The sequence below is a fragment of the Polypterus senegalus genome, chromosome 3, assembly GCF_016835505.1.
Source record: "Polypterus senegalus isolate Bchr_013 chromosome 3, ASM1683550v1, whole genome shotgun sequence".
Lineage (NCBI taxonomy): Eukaryota > Metazoa > Chordata > Cladistia > Polypteriformes > Polypteridae > Polypterus > Polypterus senegalus.
In genome coordinates, this window is record NC_053156.1 from 42,566,190 (window position 1) to 42,587,141 (window position 20,952).

General features: G+C 36.4%; 1 protein-coding gene across 3 annotated transcripts in view; it reads right to left on the reverse strand.

Moving 5' to 3' along the window:
- Positions 1 to 2,281: 2,281 nt before the first annotated feature.
- Positions 2,282 to 20,952, reverse strand: part of srrt (serrate RNA effector molecule homolog (Arabidopsis)) — a 43,822-nt gene continuing 25,151 nt past the window's right edge. The window contains exons 15-20 of one of the 3 annotated variants that reach the window (XM_039747041.1): positions 17,360 to 17,513; positions 9,582 to 9,775; positions 8,489 to 8,645; positions 7,840 to 7,929; positions 5,678 to 5,774; positions 2,282 to 2,500 (exon numbers count right to left, since the gene is read on the reverse strand). In XM_039747041.1, the coding sequence (XP_039602975.1) occupies positions 2,425 to 2,500; positions 5,678 to 5,774; positions 7,840 to 7,929; positions 8,489 to 8,645; positions 9,582 to 9,775; positions 17,360 to 17,513 (768 nt within the window). In that variant the 3' untranslated portion in view covers positions 2,282 to 2,424. Of the gene's footprint in view, positions 2,501 to 4,790; positions 5,405 to 5,677; positions 5,775 to 7,839; positions 7,933 to 8,488; positions 8,646 to 9,581; positions 9,776 to 17,359; positions 17,514 to 20,952 lie in introns of those variants that run through there. The other 2 variants (XM_039747040.1, XM_039747042.1) reach the window with 2 other exon arrangements.

Consider the following 20,952-nt stretch of genomic DNA (forward strand, 5'->3'; position numbering starts at 1 on the left):
AAGATGGACTTAGTGATTGTCTGCTTATACAAATGATTGTTCTTTAATTTTAACATTCTCCTCTTCAATGTATGAAAATGTGCTATATAAATGTTACCGATTCATTGCCAGGAGAGGACAGCCACTTGGATCTCTGACTGAAGTTGGCAGTAAACTACAATGTTGCCCTTTAAAGGTACATATTGTTATACAAACATTACTTTGAGCCACATAAAAGGAAAGTAAATCACTGCAGTTTTTGGCTAGGGAAAGCTCCACCAAAGTAGCAAAGTAATCAGTTCAGAGGCAAGTAATGGTGGCTAGAATAGTTACAACAATTGCTCCTTGCATATATATTAAAACAAGAAAAAAAAAATATTTTGACTATGCTTGCCCTAACACACTTCCATTTCAAGCAGAGATTTACTCACCTGCCCTGGTCATTGGAAGGATACTAAACATGCCACTCAAAAAAACAACCCTGTAGCAGATACTTATTGAAACTGAAGATGCCCTCATGCTTCCTGTATCAGATGTGCTATATGTTGCAAGGAATGATCTAGTTTGTTAAAAAGGAAATACAAGCTGGACCTAAGTGTATAGCATTATTTATCAAAATATTACAAATGTTTACCAGTTCCAGCCCATGAAGGATGTGAAATATTTCTCAGAAAAACATTTCCCAATTCTGTCATTACTGCAAAGTAGCCCTTATGGAGAGTTACAGGTAATTGGAACCAAAATAATTATCATTCATCCTAAAAACCTTTGAATATTAAATATATTGCTTAACTTCTTAAAAAAGAAAGCTTTCAATGTTTACAATACTTTATACAGTGTCAACACTGGAATAACTGGCAATCAAAAATATTGACACTTGAAATGATTTTCAAATAAAGTAGGAGTTAAAAATGAAAGTTTTCAGAAACTTTATAAAAAAAAATTTTTCACAAGGAAGCATGGCATTAGATGTTGCAGACATGTGCAAAATATACATATGTTTAGGACAAGATGTAAAAGTCACCAACGTATGGCAGAAGCTTATTAAGAATAACCATTCATTAGCAGCTTAGCTACTAACTTAACCTAACAAATTCACTTCTTCGCACTCACACATACTGTAAACACAAGCATTATCTATAGAGCAACTTTTACAGGAACCTCTGCACACAAAGACACTTCTTACAAAAATAACTAAAAATTCCATATTGGATCGGCTGTGCATAATTCCACAAGCCAGGTTCTAAAGACAACTGCAGTCTTTAAAAGGGCATGTTGGTACTATTACTGGTTCCACTTCCCAGCTGGTTTGTCTCTTGAACTCTTCTTCGGGCTTTTCTTTGTGCTAGAGATTGCAGCTGGCCCCAGAGAACCACTTCCAAGTATTCCCCAGACAAGAGAGGCCATAACTGAATGCTATTAAATGCCTTGAGAGTGTGTACTTATTACTCTATGGTGTTGTCACTATACTTGCTGTGTCAGCATGACATGGATATTTTCTCCCTCTTCAGTAACCCCTATGCTGGGTTTTAAAAATGTGCAGGCAGAAACCTACTTTGAGATCTTTTGTACATGACAGAACCCTCTCTTTTCATCCAGACATTATACACTTACACAAACATACATACGTATATTATAGGGTATTTTAAATGAACGTGTCTGCAGGTATTTGTATAACAGAAAATGGAATAGTGAACTGTGCAGTACTGTATCTCACCTTGCAATCCAAGATGCCAGGATTAGCTCCAGGCCTCCATCACCCTAAACTAGACTAAATAGGCTTGACAATTTGCATATGTACTTAGCAGGTCTATTACAAAGAGGAAGTCACAAAAGAATGTCACTACCCAGAACTACAGAATGGAAATAGTTTAGCCGAATTTGAGCCTTACTGGATGATCTTCAAACGTTTAAGAATAGCATTGGAAAAAAAAAAATGGGGGGGATAGAAGGTGGTCATAAGGCATGCTAAAAGCACACATCTCCAAAAACAACTCTCCACATCAAGAACTAGTTTATTTACTTCTGAAGTTCGAGAAAGAAAAAATCAGCCATAAGACCCAAGGGAGATTTTTCCCATAAGGAAGTTCTAAGGAGATAATTCTATTACAATGCTATTCTGGGAAAGCGCAGGATTACTCAGGGGACTCTGCATTTAAGATATTTCCGGAAAACTAGTTGTACCAAAACAAACAAACAAAAAAAAAACCCACAAATGCACAGACATTTAAGGAAAGCGAGAACCATATTCAAATGAGTTCATGGACAGAGTGAAAAAGAAGAAACAATTTTCTTTATCAGGTATATAATGAAACCACAACTTTTATTGGACGTTAATCTGTATACAGATTTTAGCTGCAGACTAATAGATGCACTTACCATATAAAAAAAATTTACATTAAAATAAAAGGAACAAGAGTGTCAGTAAACCATTCAAGCGTGATTTCAAAAGAAGTCGACATCCTCTGGCGCATCCAGGTCTCGGTACTCGATAATCGATCTGGGGTCTCCTCGGATAATCCTGCAGGAGATAATGGCATCTGATTCAGAAGTTGCCTGCAATTGTCTTGAAACTTTTTAGATGTTCCAGTTAGGCAAAGTGTCATAAAAATTACCTTACAAGATAGTCATGATACCAGTAATTTGTAAATGGACATCTTTATATTATTTCTCATAAAATAAAATGTACTCGACAACCCAAATCAACACAGGTTACATATAAAATCACTTACAAAAATAATGACTCTCATATAATTAATGATTTTATATATTTGGCAGCTAGACCTTTGAGCTATGAGGCTATACAGGAAAACGGAGTAACGGATTCATTTAGCGCAGTCCACTAGATTCAATTGAAAAATTGTTTCCTTAGCTAATGTTGAATACTCTATGAAGATATGCTCAAATATTCTTGTAAACAAAATTAATAAAAAATGGATTTAAAAATTACATCAGCAGCCATACTGAAGAAAAGGTACATGCAAGCAATTTTTTCTTTGCAAAGGAAACTAAAATTACATAGTACATAAAACTTGCAACTTCAGTGCATCTTAAAGAAGCCATTACTTTTTTGTTTTCTCTGGATTCGTATTAAATATCAGGATTGTTTTATTATGCAGCATATCTCATGCATTCGTGGTAAAGCAGTTGCATATAAAGAAAACTGATTACAAATTTCGTATAGTAGGCTACTGTACAGTGTCTCCTCTATTTAGTTTATCTTAAACCACATGTTTACTATCATTAGGCCTGCTGACAGTTTAATAATGTTCACTTTGGAATGGGGGTTGCTGGGAATTGTTCCAGAGTTCGGAAAAGCTGCTCCAAATGAATTTAGCTGTGGAAGCTCCTTTATAGTGTATGTTTCAAATATTGCATTGATATATGTTCTCTGAAACATTGGCCTAAAGTCAAAACACTTTACACTATTTACATAACTTAAGTCCTGATAGTCGGAGAAACATCACTTGAATTTTGATAAAAACCACAAAAACGAAAAACAGTAATACAGTATTATACATGAAATTAAACATTTTAATGATGTGTTTTAAAAAGAGACGACTGGAATAAGGCTAATAAAAAAAAAAACCAGTGGAATCTCACATAGGATGTATGGTGAGGCAGTAGGCTATTTACCAACATCATTAAAAAGGTTTGAGAACAGTACATCAGCAAAATGCAAATAATCAATCCCTACTGTATACCATTCAAAATTAAAAGTCGCCTAAAGTTCTACTAAATAACCCACTGCTTGGTAATTTATGAGTATCTATAGCTTTGTGTGAATAAATATTTTTTGATGGCAATTCAGAATTTACCCTTAAATAGCCTCCATTTGTTACCCTTTGAACCTGCTGAAGACCTACTTTTAAATCAACTCGTAATCTTCAGAGATCCCTTCATATATTGCATTATACTATTTTCATCATCATTATTATTATACTTCTATATAGTACTACTATGATACTACTTTCATGCATTATTTCTCATAACCCGACAGTGATTAAATCAGTCTAGCAGTTCCTTTCTGGACTTTTTTTTTTGAATGCTGGAATGTCAAAAATGTGGTAAATAAAAGAAAACAACTTATAATTCAACATGAGAAGTCACAAGTACATGACTTACTGACAAATAACCTCCTTCAACTTAAACTTTACCTTGTGTTCTAAATAATAAATTCTTAACCAAACCTACTATTGTCCATCAGAACAGCTTTGGTATTGTCAGCTGTGGACAATGATGAACCAACTAGAACTCAAGTCTTTGGGGAATGTGTACTATCAAGTTTCACACCACTTTATGTTGAAAATTTAAACATTTTTAAATTACATCTTACCCAGTGACTTGATGATCCTATGGTTTACTAATATTTTGGATCTCGATGACAAACAATGTACAATGAAGTGAACTGGGGCTCTAGTCTCTACGCTTTGGAGATTCCAAATTTAGCATCCATCACAGCAAAAAAATCCTTGCAACACAACCCACTGCCCTCCTTGCCTAGGCCAGTGCAGTGCACTGTGCTGTGACTCCGATTCCTTGCACTCTGACCACTAGCCTCTCATGAGGCATTGTATTTGGAAATCGGGACAATCCAATACTTACTGCTTCATCCACAATTATTTTTACATTACTGATGACCTCGATAATAGTGAAAAAACAATTTAAAGAATGAAAAACAAATCCAATTTTTTAAAATTATTCAATCAGTATTTGCACTATAAATACAACTTAAAGGTAATTCAATTGACATGCATTTCATTCTTGTGGTAGTTTAAAGAGACAATAAAATGAGTAGCACAAATGGAAGGACACAGTAAAATTTAGGTCTTTATTACACATTCTTTCAGTCTAATTGGGACTGTTTAAGCGTAAACACTTAATATAAATGTCCTTAAGATTCTTTTAGAAAAAAGTTTATATATCTGAATATTCTTCTTCCACCTGAAAATTGAACAATCTATATTCATGATGCTTTATTGGTCTACATGCTGCACTATAAATTGATTTTTATTGACAAACACGAAAAACACAAGTACATACCAGGCTGTACAATGAGAAAAGGTAGAATAAATAACAAAGCAAACATCTGAAAGTGTGATTTGACAGTGTTTCCTTCATTTACATACAAATATGTTACTTGCAATGGCAAAACTGTAGGACCACAAAGCTCCTGCCCAAACTCAATTCTTAGAAGAAAAACTTTAAACTGAAAAATGCCTCAGTCCCATCTGATGAAATTATCAAATTAAAGTGCATACTAAAAATACCTGAAATATTAATACTAAATCATTACATATCATTGAATGTCCTCTGAAACCACAAAGTTCAGCATTGGAAATTTTGGATAAGATGGCAGAGTAATCTAGTAGTAAGCGGAGACATCTTCGATTCTAGATTTGATTGTTGTCTCTATGACAGAAAACTATAGAAGTGCAAAAGATTTTTTTAAGAAAACAAGTTTACAGGATGTAACAATCTTTTCATTTAAAAAAATCAGGTGAAATATTAAGATATGTGGAATTCATTGAGAATTATAACATGAAAAAACTTCGAGATCATAATATTTTTCACAAAGTTTTGAAAAAAAATACATAAGGACACATTTGAAGATAAATATGGTTATACAATATGTAGAAATGATCAGTCTATAGGCAAATCTTTGTTTTTTTTTTCCTGCCCTTAAATTTGGACATACCTGTTCCTTGGCTTTCCTGGGTAACCACCCTGCCCTCTGAAATTATCGTAATTTCCTCTACCTCCACCATATTGATTTGGAGGATATGGAGGTCCCCCTACAAAAAAGAAACCATCATTAGAAAGCCTGAAGGCAAAGAGATTGTCTTTTATTTGTAGTGTCTAAAACTAAACTGGAGCAAGGCTTATAAAAAATTGAGGAGATAAAAATTCCTTGTACTACATGCAAAAAAATAAAAAATTCATTTAAATAACTAAAAACTAACTGGCCATTATATATAAAAAAAATGTGATCTCTCTTATTATATAAAAAAATCCTGCAATGAGACAAGACTTTTTTGAAGAGATTTTTTTTCAAGTCCTGCGAGATAAGACTTTGGCATTGAGATTTTTTCAAGTCATGCCCTCCTCTCAACCATTTTCAACCGCGCTAACAGTAATCTCACCTCTCATTCTAGTGAATGCTTTTGTCAGACACACTTCCTGCGATCTCAGCTCTTATACATTAACATTTTCCTCACTTTAAGTTCCCAATTAAAGAAGACTTTCCAATTACAGAATTATATCCAAATCTTACTGAAGAATTTCATCACAAAGGGTTATCAACAGAAAAAAAAAAGAGTACATGGCCAATCCTAGCACCGAGAAACAATGAAGTCAAACGAATTAGCGTCAAAAATATCAAATCGGTTACACGGCAAACTGGTTAAATGCATATCAATAGACAAGCTGAAACAGTTGGTGGTGATCGTGCAGAAGATGAATACAACAACTTACAATATCCCAAAGAATATCTACAACTGTTAACACCTTCCGGTCTTCCACTGCACAAATTAACGGAGAATGTCAATGTAAATTTATTTATATAGCACATTTAAAACAATATAGGAATGCCGTGGCCAAAGAGCTTTACATATGCCATTTGTATTAAAATGTTAATAGTTTCCTGTTGGAATAGCTTTTGCAAAGACAATTTACAAATCTCACAGCGAAACATTTGAAAAAATTGTTTTATTTAATAGAGAGAAAGAAACGAAATTCAATTACGGGTATATAAATGTTGCGTTGTCACGATGAAAGTCCAAGCACAGAATCAAAATTCAATACGATATTGAGGAAAATTATTAATAAAATTGTTTTTATTGAAGTTTTACAGTAAAAAAGTTTAAGTGTAAAAAGGTTTTTGGGTTTTAAATTCAAAGCCGAACAGAACGAAATCGCATTACGCAATGAATAACTAATGCAACAAGAAACAATTTTCTTTCAAATTTATCACGTGGTTATGGTTAATTATTCACTGTAATGTAAAATAGTTAAGTTTTATTATGCATATTTAACAATTCCCATGAAAATAAAAATCTGTTTAAATTGTAGATCCGCATCCCCATACACGAACGGCAGAAGCGCAAAGAGGCTAGCGTGTAGTGCATGCCAGGGAGCAAAGCCCCCTAGTTTTGATTAAGATGAATATTAGGTCTACAGGCTGTTCAAAATTAGATATCTGCCAACAAATGAAAAAATTATACCTACAAATTTTAGCATGTAGCCTTCTTAGCGTTATGTCTTCCCCCGGAAAAACAAGCCCAAATTGTGAATTTTTTCAACAAGGAAAAATAAAATATTAATACATATAATAGAAACACTTAAACACCAAAGTGTCAATGTGAATACAGTAAGAAAGGCATGTCTAGTGTCAACTGCCATACTGATGCAGATTTAGTTCACATCCTTTGAAAATGATCTGCACTGCTATATTAAAACTACTGATGCTACCTATTATCACGACCTTTGTGCAGCTCAAGTACTTGACTTGTTGTTACTGGTTTTTCTGTTGCAGTCATTGTACAATATACTGTCACTGCATTGCTATTTTTGCTCTACTCAGGCTAACAAAATATACTAGAAGTTATGACAGACAATTGCGTAAAAAACTGCACTGTTGAACATCTTAACTGAACACAGAATTTTATAATTCGGTAACTATTAACATATAATACATGTAGATTTTTTTTAATCTTACATTTTTATTTATGCTTATTTGAATTTTCATTTAAGATGATCAAAATGTATTTGTATTAAAAAAATCTGACACAGTGTAGTTGAAAGACCGTAATCAGTAGAAAATTTGACATAAAATATTCCTCTCACAAAATAGCCTCATACCTCCATATCCTAAGACTGGTGGTCGTGGTTGAGCATATCCCATTAGGCCCTGTGGAGCTGGGTGAGGGTACGGCATTCCTGGACTAAGGACTGCTTTTGCAAGCAGGATTTGGAAAGCCAAAGAATAGAGTTAAAGAGGAAACAAAAATACCAATTAATGATATATACATATATCTATATCAAACAGTTATTATGAAATGTATTACCTAGGCCATAACCTTGGCATTTTAAGTGCTGAATACAGAGATTAATCATGGTTTTTATGCTATGTGGAAAAAAAGTCTTGCACTTTCTTCCTAAAATTGCCCATCAGCATCAAGAATAATGAAACAGATTAGATGTTAGTCCTTTGTGCGGAACATCCACATTACCACTACTAATTCAATTTAGATTTAATAAGTGACCAAACAAATATTTGGAGGATGCTATTTTAGTTTATAGATAGCACTTCTCATCCAAAAACAACTACAATGTGTTGTGGTAGTTGATAACACAAGCAGTGACAGGATAACACAATATCTGCTGGAAACAAAGAAGCTATTTTAAAAGCAGATCACTACTGATGAGAGTAAAATATGGTATACTGAAATGACTTTCCAAATAAAGGCAATTTTTATTTTACTAACACTATGCTACATTTTACACCCACCCTGGCCAGGTCCTGGTGGAGGTGGCGGTTTGATTTCAGGTAGAGCAGGACGCTTGGCATCCATAAGGAAATTGTTAAAAAACAGCACTTCTTTCTTCACCTCCTCAATTTTTTCACCATGCTTGTTGAATATATGCTTACGAACAAACTCTGGACCCTGAAACACAGAATATTGGTTAACTCATGATAGAACTCTAAGTATATAATCTGAAAAATAAAACGGTGGCTACTTTGCTCTAGTGGTTAAAGACTTGGCCCATAATTCATAATGATGTCTCAGCAAATCACCAACTTGCTATATGACTCAGGGCAAGTTGCTTAACATGCCTATGCGCAAAAAAAATAAAATAAAATATTTTAACAAATTGTAACATTGCCCTTGGATTCATTATAATACATGACTGACAGCAGGTGTGTGAAAGATGGCCTGGAACCCTGCTTTGTTTACGATATTTTTAATTTTGCTGTGACATAGCACTGTAGCATTATAATTCCTGCAAGTGTCTTTATTAGTGTAGGAGCAGTCCATGGAATGTTTAAATGTGAAGGAAATGGCAGGAATTTAGCTATTAAGTGTATTCCCACAATCCAATAAGTGAGCTTTTTAATTCTATATATGCATATGGGACACTTAAATTTTTTTCTTTATCAGTAAGAATAACGTTCCCTTCAGAAGGCAAGGCTTTAAATTCAGTCGCGTTTGCTCTCTCTGACTTAACACTTCATGTACTAACGAAAGCTAGTAATGCAGAGTAGGCTTTTGCTGGTTCAAATTTCAAAAACGAGAAAAAAAAAAATCTGCTAAATATACATGACTAGGTCAGATGAAGGGGGCATATATTTGACAATATACATCAATAAGCTTAATTCCCCCAAGAAGCTACAGTAACAAATGGTGGGCATGTATAGCACCCTTTATCTGAACAGAAACCATTTATAATTTATGATATCCTCAATATCTTTGGCTAGTTACTTTTTTTAAGTACATCTTATTGCATTACCAATTCTGGATGTCTTATACGAGTCACTGCCAATAACACAACTTCCAAAAGCTGTGACAAACTACAATACTATCATTAGCCATCACAATTACCTTGAACTTCTTGCCACTGAGGGGGCAGAGCCATTTGTCTTTTCCTAGCTCCTGAGTGTTAGCTGTAATAAATTTCTCGACTTCCTGTTCTGGGTCCTTTTTGCCCATTTTTACAGCCTCTTCTTCTGAGAGAGTCTCTTTAACACTAAACAAAGTTGACAGCTTCTCCTCAAATGTTTTCTGCCATTCAGCAACTGTGACAGATACAAAAAGAAAACCATTTATCTGGCATATTAAAATTAAAGTAACATTTATTTAGCTTGCCAATTCTGTAAATATGAACAATACTGCAGTCTAGTCATTCAAATTAGTTATTAGATTTAGAACATGCAAGCTATAAAACTTTTGTTAAGTTATCTGGCACATAGTATAATGCATATCTGTGCACTTGGGAGCTTGAATGCCTTCTACATTAATAAGATAAATACAAACACCATAACCTGTGGGAACAACTGCATAATACCTTGCCTCTTAAAAATGTGCTTTTCTAACACAAGTCACAAAGATCAATTGCCTTATTTGCCACAGTAAACTCAAAGTGCTGAAAGTTTTAAAATATACTGTTGAAAATCAATTTCCCTAGTTCCAGTTATAACTAGCTGGTGGACAAATGAATGCTGGACTAAGATCTACAGTAGAGACTCAGAAGCAACCCAAATTTGATGAAGCTCATACAACAAAGATTTAAATGATAAGTTTGTCCTATGTGAAGTTAGTTATTCTTTAAACGATAATGAAATACATTCATTGTATTCCAAAAACTTGTTGCAATAATTGTGGAATTAAAAACACTCTGCAACTGCCACAGATGCATACAACAATCTTAGTGGAACTACAGTAAATGTGAAACAAAATTCTTAAAACGTGAAAGAAAAGAATGCTCCAAAGTACTAATTTATGTTTTTGAAACTACACACATTGCTTTAACAATATTGTATACTTTACATTATACCACCATCTGTAAAGAAGTCCAGCTGTTTCCTTTAGTTAACTATTTTCTTACACTTTCTTAGAGACATGGTTTCTTGTAACTCGTTTTGTAAACATTGTAGTTCTTACATTGACTAAGATTTAAGCTCTCATACTATTTTTCTTATACTGAAAGTAAAATTTCTAATGACTTAGAAAAATCACGAGATATAATATACTGATGAGGAGATGGAACAGAATGAAGGCGATAAACAGTTAATAAGTAACAGAAATAGCGATTCCTTAGTTTTAAAAAAAGCGGTTGATGACTTCAAAACAAATGGGAAGGATCAGTGGTATATACAGTGCATCCGGAAAGTATTCAGAGCGCATCACTTTTGCCACATTTTGTTATGTTACAGTCTTATTCCAAAATGGATTAAATTCATTTTTTTCCTCAGAATTCTACACACAACACCCCATAATGACAACGTGAAAAAAGTTTGAGGTTTTTGCAAATTTATTAAAAAAAAAAAAAAAACAAAAAACAGTGAAATCACATGTACATAAGTATTCACAGCCTTTGCACAATACTTTTCTTCGATGCACCTTTGGCAGCAATTACAGCCTCAAGTCTTTGAATATGATGCCACAAGCTTGGCACAACTATCCTTGACCAGTTTCACCCATTCCTCTTTGCAGCACCTCTCAAGCTCCATCAGGTTGGATGAGAAGCGTTGGTGCACAGCCATTTTAAGATCTCTCCAGAGATGTTCAATCGGAGTCAAGCCTGCGCCACTCAAGGACATTCACAGTTGTCCTGAAGCTACTCCTTTGATATCTTGGCTTAGAGTCGTTGTCCTGCTGAAAGATGAACCGTCGCCCCTGTCTGAGGTCAAGAGTGCTCTGGAGCAGGTTTTCATCCAGGATGTCTCTGTACATTGCTGCAGTCATCTTTCCCTTTATCCTGACTAGTCTCCCAGTTCCTGTCGCTGAAAAACATTCCCACAGCATGAAGCTGCGACCACCATGCTTGACTGTAGGAATGGTATTGGCCTGGTGATGAACGATGCCTGGTTTCCTCCAAACGCGACGCCTAGCATTCACACCAAAAAGTTCAATCTTTGTCTCATCAGACCAGACAAGTTTGTTTCTCGTGATCTGAGAGTCCTTCAGGAGCCTTTTGGCAAACTCCAGGCGGGCTGCCATGTGTCTTTTACTAAGAAGTGGCTTCCGTCTGGCCACTCTACCATACATTCCTGATTTGTGGATTGCTGCAGAGATGGTTGTCCTTCTGGAAGGTTCTGCTCTCTCCACAGAGGACCTCTGGAACTCTGACAGAGTGACCATAGAGTTCTTGGTCACCTCCCTGACTAAGGCCCTTCTCCCCCGATCGCTCAGTTTAGATGGCCGGCCAGCTCTAGGAAGAGTCCTGGTGGTTTTGAACTTCTTCCACTTACGGATGATGGAGGCCACTGGTGCTCATTGGGACCTTCAAAGCAGCAGAAATTTTTCTGTAACCTTTCCCAGATTTGTGCTTCTAGACAATCCTGTCTGGGAGGTCTACAGACAATTCCTTTGACTTCATGCTTGGTTTGTGCTCTGACATGAACTGTCAACTGTGGGACCTTATATAGACAGGTGTGCCTTTCCAAATCATGTCTAATCAACTGAATTTATTACAGGTGGACTCCAATGAAGCTGCAGAAACATCTCAAGGATGATCAGGGAAACAGGATGCACCTGAGCTCAATTTTGAGCTTCATGGCAAAGGCTGTGAATACTTATGTACATTGTGATTTTGCTTGGTGTATGACCTTTGTTTGGAATATGACTCGTCTGCTAGAACACCGTGCGCAAACCTTGTTTACCGAGAGAGAGAGACAGACACACAACTGTCCATGGGTGTCAGTACGCCAGTTGCTTGCATTTAGTGAACTACCGAGCGCTACCCTTGTTTACCTCACTCGACAAAGCTATGACTGCCCAGTACGCGCTATAACTCTGGATTTTCAAGTGATTGTGTTTTTTTGTGTAAATTTGAATTGATTGTTGAAAAGTATGAAGGCGGCATGCGTATCCAGGACTTGGCTGCTGCATACCGTATGCCGACAACGATAGTATCTACGATTGTGAAAAACAAAGTTATTAAAAATTCAAGTGAGGTTAAATTTTCATTTATTTCATCTAATTGCTTTTGTATTTATGTATTTTAGTATTAAACGGTGTTTAAAGTATTTTATACAACCCCATCAATGTATAATATGCCAATAACAATAGGATTTTTTTCATGGGAACAAATTAATCATTTTCCCTTTATTTCTTACAGAAAAATTCATTTAGTATATGTCCTGTTTGGTATAAGTCAAAGGATCTGGAACGGATTAAGGGGGCGGGAAATGCGGTCACTGATTACAACCACAAGAAGGTACGCGAATGAATATGAATATTGCATCTGTGTCACAATGTTTTCTGAAACACACTTTTTGTCAGTGTGGCTTTGACATCACGGGCCATAAGACGCATACTAATTCAGCTCAATAAAACTGAATAAAAAAAAATCAAGTGACAATGACATACGAATAAGACAGATTCGCCAGCATTTGTATGTCAGCTTTTATCCATCCAAATCCAAGAATTTCAAGTTCAATTGTCTCAAAACACCACTCACATCTACAGTTATTCCCAGTTTCAAATAAAAAGTAACAGCGTCAGATCCCTGGGGGGTGGTAGTATGTATAGTGATCGTGAGAGAGAGAGAGAGAGAGAAAAAAAAAAAAGATAACTTTTACAAGTACTACATATTTAGGGTGGCTGTTACAGACGCAAATCAAATGTATGTGTTTAATGTATAATATTAACACTAAGAGCAACTCACTACTCAAAACGGTAAATATACGAGGCAGTCAGGATCGAACCAGGGACCTCTTGATTATAAGTCAGCAATTCCTACCGCTGCACCATGGAAGCTATTATATTGTCCTTGAACCTTTTATGAAAAAGTGTTTATTTGATCTTTGCACTTCAGGCTTTACATATTACATAGTTTATGTCCACATTTCATCATTTATTACTAAAATATGAAAAACGTTTCAGTTTTAACAATGTATTTTTTGATTAAGTTAAATGCACTTTTTTTGTTTAAAGACTACATGCACTTTAGCTTGTATTGTTTAATGTATTTCTTTTTTATTATGATGGTCACACTAATATAAAAACATCTGATTATTTTCAAATTCATGTTTCACTGGTTATTTTAATTTGATTATTAATTTTAATCGTGTTAATGCAGAGACATCAGGGTGACACTCACAGGTTGACAGACGTGAGTAGATGAGGTAAGACATGCACTGGAGCCCAGAACAGGATGTGCAACCACAGGTCACAGGCATCAAAATAGTCAGGCATGAAATAATCATTTACTAATCAAAAAATTTAACGATTAGTCGACTAACAAAATAATCATTAGTTGTAGCCCTAATAAACAGCCAGCGTTAAGAAGCCCAATAACAGAAATAGGGACTGAGGATAACTTCAAAACAATAAATGGGAAGGATCAGCGGTATGCAGATAAACGGCCAGTGTTAAGCAGCCCAAACAGGCACAAGATGCTAAATGAGCAAGACAGACAGTAAGAAATTAACTAGCAGCAGATGCGTATTTAACTATTTTAGACTGAACAGTTCTTAGTGCTCTGGAGGTAGAAGACAAGACAAAGCCATTTATTCTGGTGGAATCCAGGCACTTCCAGTCAGGTGGCACAAGTGCATTGAGAAATGACGTTATCAGTTTAACGTTCATTGCATTTTCTGATAAAACCCATTTCAGCCTGCCTCCCCTGTGTGTGCGTGTGTGTACACGCACACCTGTACAGATACAGATAGCATACAGGCTTGGGCAGATTGATGGCAGATGAAATTTAATTTAATGTGTGTTAAGTTATTATAAAGGGTGGTCGAGATATAATTATGCAGATACAGATCGTCTGGATGACTTTGTGCCAAACTGGAATCATCCCAGCATAAATCAAAGACGATTCATGTCGTCAGTTTGCACACTTAGATGGTCCGGGATCTTTTGGGTGATATTCTATGTAATAAACTTAAGTTATAGCATAATGAAAATTGCATAAATCAGATCTGGACCACTCTATACATAGGAAGCAAAAAGGAAGGTCTGCAACAACAACGTCACGCATGTGTTTTACATTAAATGTAAAAATATTTGTAAGCCTATATTTGCTTCAGAAGTCACTAAGTGTTCAGCTCCATCTGTTTAGTGAAATAATGGATCATATATTGTGTTTACCTTTTAAGTTAACCACACGCTCATTCAGGAAGTTGAGAGACTGCTTTGGAACTACGGACTGGGATATCCTGCAGGGGTGTGGGATGGGATGAATATCATCACTGGCTGCAGCTCGAAGCGGGGTGCCACCATTGAGAGAGACGTGGAGAGAGCATACCAGATGAACAACTTCAACAGGTTTGACCACCCTAACCCAATCTCACCTCAGAGTACTGCACCCTCCACCCATCCTTATGCTGATAACAGCATAGGAGAGTTTCCCCAACCCACAATTACAGCTGCCCAGGTAAGCAGAGAGCTGAGGAGACTTTGTGCCAGCAAAGCAGCGGGTCCAGATGGAGTATTGCCACGACTGCTGAAGACCTGTGCGTTGGAGCTGGGGAGTCCTCTACAGCGTATCTTCAACTTGAGCCTCGAACAGGGGAGAGTTCCGAGGCTTTGGAAAACATCTTGCATCACCCCAGTCCCAAAGGTATCACAACCTAGTGAGCTGAACAACTTCCAGCCTGTCGCTCTGACGTCACATATGATGAAGACCATGGAGTGGCTGCTGCTTCACCACCTGAGGCCACAGGTCCACCACGCCCTCGACCCTCTGCAGTTCACATACCAGGAGAAGGTGGGAGCGGAGGATGCCATCATCTATATGCTACACCGATTCCTCTCCCACTTGGACAGAGGCAGTGGTGCTGTAAGAATTATGTTTCTGGCCTTCTCTAGCACCTTCAACACCATTCAACCTCTGCTCCTTAGGGACAAGCCGACAGAGATGGGAGTAGATTCATACCTGGTGGCATGGATTGTGGATTATCTTAAAGACAGACCTCAGTATGTGCATCTCAGGAACTGCAGGTCTGACATTGTGGTCAGGGGACTGTACTTTCTCTGGTCCTGTTCAGCCTATATACATTGGACTTCCAATACAACTTGGAGTCCTGCCACGTGCAAAAGTTTGCAGACGACACTGCTATCGTGGGCTGCATCAGGAGTGGGCAGGAGGAGGAGTATAGGAAACTAAAAGGACTTTGTTAAATGGTGTGACTCAAACCACCTACAACTGAACACCAGCAAAACCAAGGAGCTGGTGGTGGATTTTAGGAGGACCAGGCCCCTCATGGACCCAGTGTTTATCAGAGGTGACTGTGTGCAGACCTATAAATACCTGGGAGTGCAGCTGGATGATAAAATGGACTGGACTGCCAATACTGATGCTCTGTGTAAGGACAGACAGAGCCGACTATACTTCCTTAGAAGGCTGGCGTCCTTCAACATCTGTAATAAGATGCTGCAGATGTTCTATCAGACAGTTGTGGCGAGTGCCCTCTTTTACGTGGTGGTGTGCTGGGGAGGCAGCATAAATAAGAGGGATGCCTCACGCCTGGACAAACTGGTGATGAAAGCAGGCTCTATTGTAGACACAGAGCTGGACAGTTTGACATCCGTGGCAAAGCAATGGGCACTAAACAGGCTCCTGTCAATAGAAAATCCACTGCATTCACTGAACAGAATCATCTCCAGACAGAGGAGCAGCTTCAGTGAGAGACAGGATGCAGTTATTGGTTCACATCAAGTCTCCTAAGAGATTGGCAGGACTGCACAATATTTCACAGTTTCTAAGCAAGTTCCTTTGCCAAAGGGTTACTTTGCAATTGCTGATAGTGGGTAATGAATTTAAAAAAGGCAAAATTGGGTCGAAGGACCATAAAGGTTAAGAAACACTGGTTTTAATGTCGGACTTGTCGAGGGAAAGGAGGAACACCAAAGACATATGCTCCATCAATGAGTGGATGATTTGTTTAGCTTGTGCACAGTTGATGTACACAAGGCAGCAAAGTTACACAATTTTGGAGGAAGGGTGGTCGCTGACACAAGGGTCTGCAAGAAAGGACTGATAATGAAATTTACATCATGTACACTTTAGTGTACCTTTGCAGGAAAACACTGCACAGTTTCAGCAGTTCAATAGCTTGAGGAATATGCCTTTTTAAGTAGGATCATGTTGCCATTAACACTGTGTTGTGTGTGTGCATAAAAATGTAAAATATATATGATAAACATTTGACTGATGCTAAATAAAAATCATACATATCTGTTTTGACTTACCTACAAATTTGAATTAATGACAGACATGGAAATGGCTTTCGTCCTTACCCTGTAGACTGCCTGAATTCGAAATATATTATTTGAAATTGGTCATATCTACAGCAGAACTACTAATTCAACAATAATCGCCCGAGCACGTCAGAATCGTATAAAATCAAAGCAAACAAGTGCAGCGGAGGCAGAGCAGAGGACAGATTTGGGAGACTTCTCTGGTCTGCTAAAGTAAGTGTGACAAACAGTGGGATGTTACTTTACAGTGCTAAAATGACCTCTCTCTTTCTCTCTCTCTTCAGAAAAGTATTGCTTCCCACACTGAACTCTAATTAAATGGAAAAGCATAACCAAGTGTTACATACTACATTTAATAAATTATATTAAACACTCTTGGTATTTACCCTTAGAAACCCAAGAAAATTCTACTTCTCGTGTTATTGCTGAAGAACATATGCTTAGCCTACCTTCTCCATGACTGATTCTATTTGGTGGGACAGGTCCTCTCACATGAATAATACCACAGCGATTGGGCATTTCATCTTCACCAGTATATTCACATGTGTTGTAGTAATCAATTGAGTGGACGATGCGCAGATATAGAAGAAGCCTGTCCAGTACCTGCAATGATAAGATGCTCTATTACATTATACTGTACGTTCTTATACTTTTGATACATGCATCCTACAAGATAATATACATTCAATTGTTAATTTGAATTATAAAATACTAGGCAGTAATTTTCAAATCAATACAAATGTGTTTGCAACATGCGTTTCTTTAAAGATTCTTCTGAAGTGGAGAACACAATAAAAACAATGTAAAAATGTTTTGTTCTATTTGCATATATTTATATTTAGTACTATAAATTACTACTAACATAGCTGAAAAGCTGCACTTGCACTGAATCAGATGACAAATTTCTTGATGAGACTATAAAATATCTACTTTAATATAAAAAGCCAAGATACCCCACTTTTGGGCTTAGGTCTCAAAGGATAAAACAGGAAATAGCAGAAAGACCAAATAGGGCTGCCAAAAGTGTCAAAATATTAATAAATACCAATTTCAACATTTTAAAATTGCTTCAGTGCTCATTTTTATGACCATGGCTCAAGTTACAGCCCTGTTTCATTTCACTCAAGTGTTAATATGATGGCAGTTTTAGCAGCATCGGAGCCTCCACCTGCACGCTTAACTGGCAAAAGAGGCAACCAGAGTGGCGGAAATACTTCTGCTTTGTAGCCAAAAAAAACCAACGTGCAAGATGCATGCAAGCCTGTATGGAAGAACTGTGAGTCAACACAACATATTGAAAAGGTATCTTAATTTCTCAATTAAGGAAATATTACGTATAAACCTTTAAAATTTTGCATTTGAAGTAGGAATGGGACATTTATTTCTATACTCCAAGTTAATCTTTGTTTGTAGCTAGTTAAACGTTTAACACATCAAGACAGGGATTTTCAATTACCATTTGCAGATCAGTTTCATTCTGTGCTGTTCATTCAGAGGCAACACTTTTTCGCCAATACAGTGCTCCATCACTTCCTTGATTTTAAAACACTCAAAAAGAAGTTTGCTGCCGTAATGTTACTTCCATTTGTTTTATGACATGCGATTTTAAAATTATAATTTCGTCACATTAGCTATGTGATGCATGGGGCTGTAACTTTTCAGTATTCAACTGCATGAACAGTAGTGCTGCTTCTCCTCCATGTGATCATATACTTCCAGATGTGCTTCAGAGCATGTGTTTAGTATGTCAGGGCTCATTTGTAGATCAATAAAAGCATACAGCGCCCTTACAGAAGAGTATGATGACACGTTAGTCTTTCTTGCCAAAAACAAAATGTGAAAGTTACAAAAGTCGTAGATTTACACAAAAATGTGTAATATGCATGGTTTACATTTATAAAATACCTTGAAATGTGTTGCTTTTTTGAATAACTGTTCACCAAAGATACATTGATTTTTCTTTCTACTCAAATGCTTACTTAATGTTTAATATTAGGTATACTGTTAACAGAAGATTGCAAAACTTATTCAGTTAATGAAATTTATAACATTTCATTGTGCTACCTCAGTATTTTTTTTAATATTTAAAAATAAATATATTTTGGATATATATTTTTGGATTTAAACTTTACATTTAATTGTTTTACAAAGGACTGCACAAGTTAAAATATTTTCATTTAATAACAAATTTCTATTACTTGTTTCCATCAATGTTAAGATTTTAATGCATAAATTGCAATTTACTTAAATGTTTATAATTAATCTTTATACTGTATAATTATATATAATTAATGTATATACTGTCTGGGATACGGAAAATAGTGTTGAATTTCAATATCGTATCAATGTTTGAAATTTTGGTATCACTACAATGCTAGGATTACCTCTGGCAGCAAATTGGGTATCTACTGGCATTAGACATTTAATCTAGACCTTTAGCCCATTCTTCTTGGCAAAACTGCTTCAAACTCCAATAAGTTGGATGGGCCCTCTTGTCCTGTTGTCTTTTCAGAATGCAAAAATCAAACAAAGTGGGTGATATTTTGTTAATTCTTTTTAGTTAGTGTTCATTTAGGGTATTTTTAATTTGCAATTCAACACTGTGAAGCTTCAAATCCAAAAGAGAGATAAAGAAGTTTATTTATAACTAGCTGATTACCCAGTGGCTTCGCTTACTGAGTGCAAGGGAAAAAAAATAAAATGTAGTATTTAAAAATAAAATAAGTTATTAAGTAGTAAAACATTTTGATAAAAGAGTTTGAAGAACATAAGAAGTGTATAAATTATTAAACAGTAAAACATTAACATTTAAAAAGTAAAGATACTTTGAGTACTACTGCAGTGGTTTTGGGTAAACTACCTGCTTGACAACCTTGCACTACGTGCCTGTGATTTAAGAGAAAAATTGTTCTATAGCCTGTGCTTAACGGGCAGAAGGTCCAAACAATTCCCAAGTTCAATACTTCACATGAAGAGGTCGGTACATCTTCTTAGATGTAAACCCTCCATCTTCTTAAAATAACTAATCACAAAAGCAACCTTGGATGTTGCGGGGTTTTAGTGACCTCAACTCACCTAAAGGGAAAGTAGCTGTGCACCGCAATTTACCAAGAGAGTCATGCTTCGATGGCACAGATTACACTCATTCACAGAGATTTCCACTGTCCAAGAAGCCGACAGGGAACTTGAAGTATCACAAACAGTGAGAGAAGAGAGGACGCTGCCCGAAACTGAAGCTGTCGACCCAGCGGAGCAGCCCGACATTCCGCGCCTCCCAGTGTCCACTTTGTTGTCAAGACCCCTCACTGCTGAAGGTGGTCTCGTCTTCACATTGTTTACAGCTCGGCGCAGTTAAAAAGTAGAAAGACGCAAAGCTGTTTTCTTCATCTCTTTTACTATCAAGTACTGCCAATTAAAAAAAAAGTTACAATGTGGCAGTTTCCGCACAGTCACTTGGACTAAAACTTCTCTGTCAGAACATGCCTGGCGGCAGAAGGCTCAGCGCTGGAGTCCAGAGAGGGGGGCTGGGAGAGGGCGACGCAGGGGCACAGTTCTATGGGATGGATCGGACTGTTTGTGTTTACTTCTTTTCAATATCAGTAAAATAACTCGCACACAAATAATAATTCATAAAGAAGATATAAACATGGCGTCCATAAACAAATGATTAGTTCCTATATAATAATATATTCTGTGGTCATACGTAATTTCCATTTCAAACGGGAAAAGAATTTTATATTATATAGATATACACTATCTGGTTTCTGGACCACTATGACTCCAAAGTTTTAGACACCAATCTTCCATCCCCCACCCAAAAATATATCTAAATGTGCTGCGATTTAGGGTTGGTATAAAATGTTTTGGTGATGTTATAGATTACATAAAGAGGTTCCTGTGCTGTCAATTTTATAGAACTATTGTCATACTATTAATATCAAGACAAAATTCACAGAAATAAAGTTTAACTCCTTACTTAAGCAGCAAGTTTGATGGAGCAATTTCAGCTAATTAGGTATATAAAGTTTGAACTCTACTTTTT